Below are 3014 nucleotides of genomic sequence, written 5' to 3'. Positions count from 1 at the left end.
TTGTTCAGCTTGTACATTAATGATCTGCCTTGTCTGTACTGGTTCTGAAATTCAATTGTATGCAGATGATACTGTGATATGGGCATGTAACTGCAAACAAGCTGCACAGGATCTCACTACTGTAATGGTCCCGGTTACAGTGTCTCTGACTCATGTTTGTATCTCAATGTGAAAAAAAAACTCCTTCACAAAGAGGGCAACTGATGCTACGGAGCCAGATGTGTCAGGGGAGAGTCTCCAGGTGGTATCTGATTAAGTACCCTGGCATCATACTTTATTCCAACCTCTTAAAGCAGGTGAAGTGTAACTCATTCTAGCTAATTCCAGATGTGCAAAATTGGTTGACTACAGAGGTAGCAAAACTGTACTTCAAATCTATGATACTCCCCCACTTAATTGGGTCCAAGCTTGCTGTACATTAACGCTCTCAAAATGCTTGATAGGAAGCCCAAAAGCATCACTGTTACACCCTCAAAGCATAACCTCCCGAGTTGGAAAAATTGTGCAATAGACATCTTGTATTCAAGATCCTAAATGGCCTGGCATCCTCCCTCCACTCAGTACTTTTGTTCAGCAGATCCACAAGGTCTGCCATGAGGGAAATTCAGTTCCCATAAGAGCTTCCCATGTCTGGAACACTGCACCACCTATCACAAAAAAAACACATGGCTGAAGGGCAAGCAGCCTTTGAACATAATCCCTAGTTCTGTATTACAGCATGAGGTATACAAACACTTGCTTCTATGGATTTTGTTTTGTTAGTCTGCATACTACATTTTTTTTGGGGGGGGGGTTCTACATGTCCTGTTGTGCTGTGTGCTCATTATCTATTGTAATTGTTTTTAATAACCTGCCCAGGGACTAAGATTGAAAATTAGCCAGCTGGCTAAAACATTGATTAATGTGCACTCACCTTGTGAAAAATAACCCAGAATGCTGCATAATGGATTTATAGGGCACAACACCCGCTAAAAGATTAATGCAAGTAAGGAACCATAGGTGCACAATACCTTGGAGCTTTATTCAAAGACAACTTCAAAACATGGAAATGCCACAGGTATGCAAAAATGTACACAATACAAACCAAACCACAGTTGTACCAAAAACATACAAGCACAAAATAAAACAGCTTCTCTGAAGCCACTTTAAAAATACCACAGATGAGTAGATACAAGTTCATACATAAAAAAAAAGGTCCTAAAACACTACTAAGAAAATGATTTAAAACAATTGAAGCAGAATGTCCTGAGATGACATGACCCAATGCCACTGTTTCCAGGGTTATACGGTCTTCTGCTGTCCCTTCTTTCCAATCAGTGACTTATGGATATGAGGGATGACACCTGAAACAAAAGTAATTAGTGGATGCAAATAAATAAAAAACAGAAATTGGTACAAAGGCAATCCCAGTGGCAAAGACTACAAAATAACTTCTGCACTTACCACCACCAGCAATCGTAGCTTTAATGAGAGAATCCAACTCTTCATCGCCTCTAATGGCCAGTTGCAAGTGACGTGGGGTGATACGTTTGACCTTCAGATCCTTTGACGCGTTTCCAGCCAGCTCCAGAACCTGAAGTTGAGGAGCGCGTGGGTAAATATTTGGTTACCGACTCTCGCACGAGCACATCAATTAACTTCGATTGCATGCACAGTACTGTATGGTTTTAGTGTCATGAACCACCACAAAGTGTTGTAAACATACAATCACAGTCGCGATGTACATCACAACGTTACCTCAGCAGTCAGGTACTCAAGAATAGCCGCGCTGTACACAGCTGCAGTCGCCCCAACTCTGCCATGGCTTGTTGTTCTGGATTTCAGATGTCTGTGAATACGGCCCACTGGGAACTGGAAAGCAGAGCGGGAAACGTTAAGGCCAAGCCTGTACCCGTTCGTGCTATCCGTGATCCTTGATACGTCCCTACCCCACTGAAGTTGAAATGTAAAATCGTTAGGTAAGGATTGTCATCCCAAGGAACCCGAATAACACTGCCATGTGTTCAATCAAGTAGCTACTTAGCCAGCTAGTTAGCCATCAGTAAGTCAAAAAAAGTCAAGAGCCAAGTCAACAAAATTATTTTACGAAACAACCACCACCAAGTAACTCAACTAAATAGTATCGGTTTGCCAACATGTATACGTTCGCTACATAAGTTCCAAATTAACAAGTAACTGCGCTACCTTGCCACACGTTTACCAGAATTGTTGGCGCTAGCATTGTTAGCATGTAATGAATGACTGATGTATTCACCTGCAAACCGGCTCTCTGTGAGCGCGAAATGGCCTTCGTCTTAGTTTTCCCGGAGTCTTTTCCAGCCTTGCCACCAGCCTATAATATTAGAGACATTGATGAAGTATATTTATGTATTGAGAAATTGATCCAATATACATGTATTTTTAATTAGCCAGTTTATTCGGCAGCGCGTACTATGGTTGATAGCCAGGCGACTCACATTGCTAAGGTTAGTTACCTAACGTAAACTAGCTAACATTAGCTACAGAATAACTTCAGCGAATACATGTTTCTCGAATACAGGCTAATCCTCACGTTGCACTCGTTCAATAAAGTGATAGATTTAGCAACGAAGAATAATTTAAAAAATAATAATTAAAAATACCATTGTATAATTAAGATGTCCCTGCTATTTGCAGTTGCACAGATCTTACACGACTATTTGTCTAGTTTGAACAAGTAGTCCCGCCTTAGATTGCCATGTATTTATTGAGAGGACCTTGATCCGGGACTTTGCATGGAAGAAGCCAGCCAATCAACTCTCGAATAATTTTTTGGGCCATGGCTCTTAGCCAATCACACTGTAAAAGTGCTCACTGTGCGGGAATTTGACACGTAATTTCTCATTGCATGTTGGATAAAGTAGTTTCTATTTTATTCTCAATTTATTTAGCAGACTTTATAGCAGAGAATAACATAACTTCTGTTTATGCTATGTGTGGACCTAACAGTTTTATTGAAATGAAATAGCCCAAAAATATATCTTATTAATAATCAA

The 3014-nt window shown here is 40.5% G+C and overlaps 1 protein-coding gene across 1 annotated transcript; it reads right to left on the bottom strand.

Moving 5' to 3' along the window:
- Window positions 1–1000: 1000 nt before the first annotated feature.
- LOC112214968 (histone H2A.Z) lies at window positions 1001–2741 on the bottom strand. Its single transcript, XM_024373998.2, has 5 exons — window positions 2622–2741; window positions 2255–2332; window positions 1738–1851; window positions 1444–1573; window positions 1001–1343 (listed from the first exon to the last, which is right to left on the bottom strand). The coding sequence occupies exons 1-5, from the start codon at window positions 2622–2624 to the stop codon at window positions 1282–1284; spliced, it is 387 nt and encodes a 128-aa protein (XP_024229766.1). The 5' UTR covers window positions 2625–2741; the 3' UTR covers window positions 1001–1281.
- Window positions 2742–3014: the final 273 nt, after the last annotated feature.

This window comes from Oncorhynchus tshawytscha, linkage group LG15 (genome assembly GCF_018296145.1).
Source record: "Oncorhynchus tshawytscha isolate Ot180627B linkage group LG15, Otsh_v2.0, whole genome shotgun sequence".
In the NCBI taxonomy this organism is placed as follows: Eukaryota; Metazoa; Chordata; class Actinopteri; order Salmoniformes; family Salmonidae; genus Oncorhynchus; species Oncorhynchus tshawytscha.
This window is presented reverse-complemented; position numbering and strand designations above follow the sequence as displayed.

Bases quoted from the DNA above. Each gene is read 5' to 3' on its own strand.
- LOC112214968 (XM_024373998.2), bottom strand. The intron at 1,574-1,737 runs GTAACGTTGTGA...CCTCAACTTCAG, and splicing joins TTGAGTACCTGACTGCTGAG to GTTCTGGAGCTGGCTGGAAA. The intron at 1,344-1,443 runs GTAAGTGCAGAA...CTTTTGTTTCAG, and splicing joins AGCTACGATTGCTGGTGGTG to GTGTCATCCCTCATATCCAT.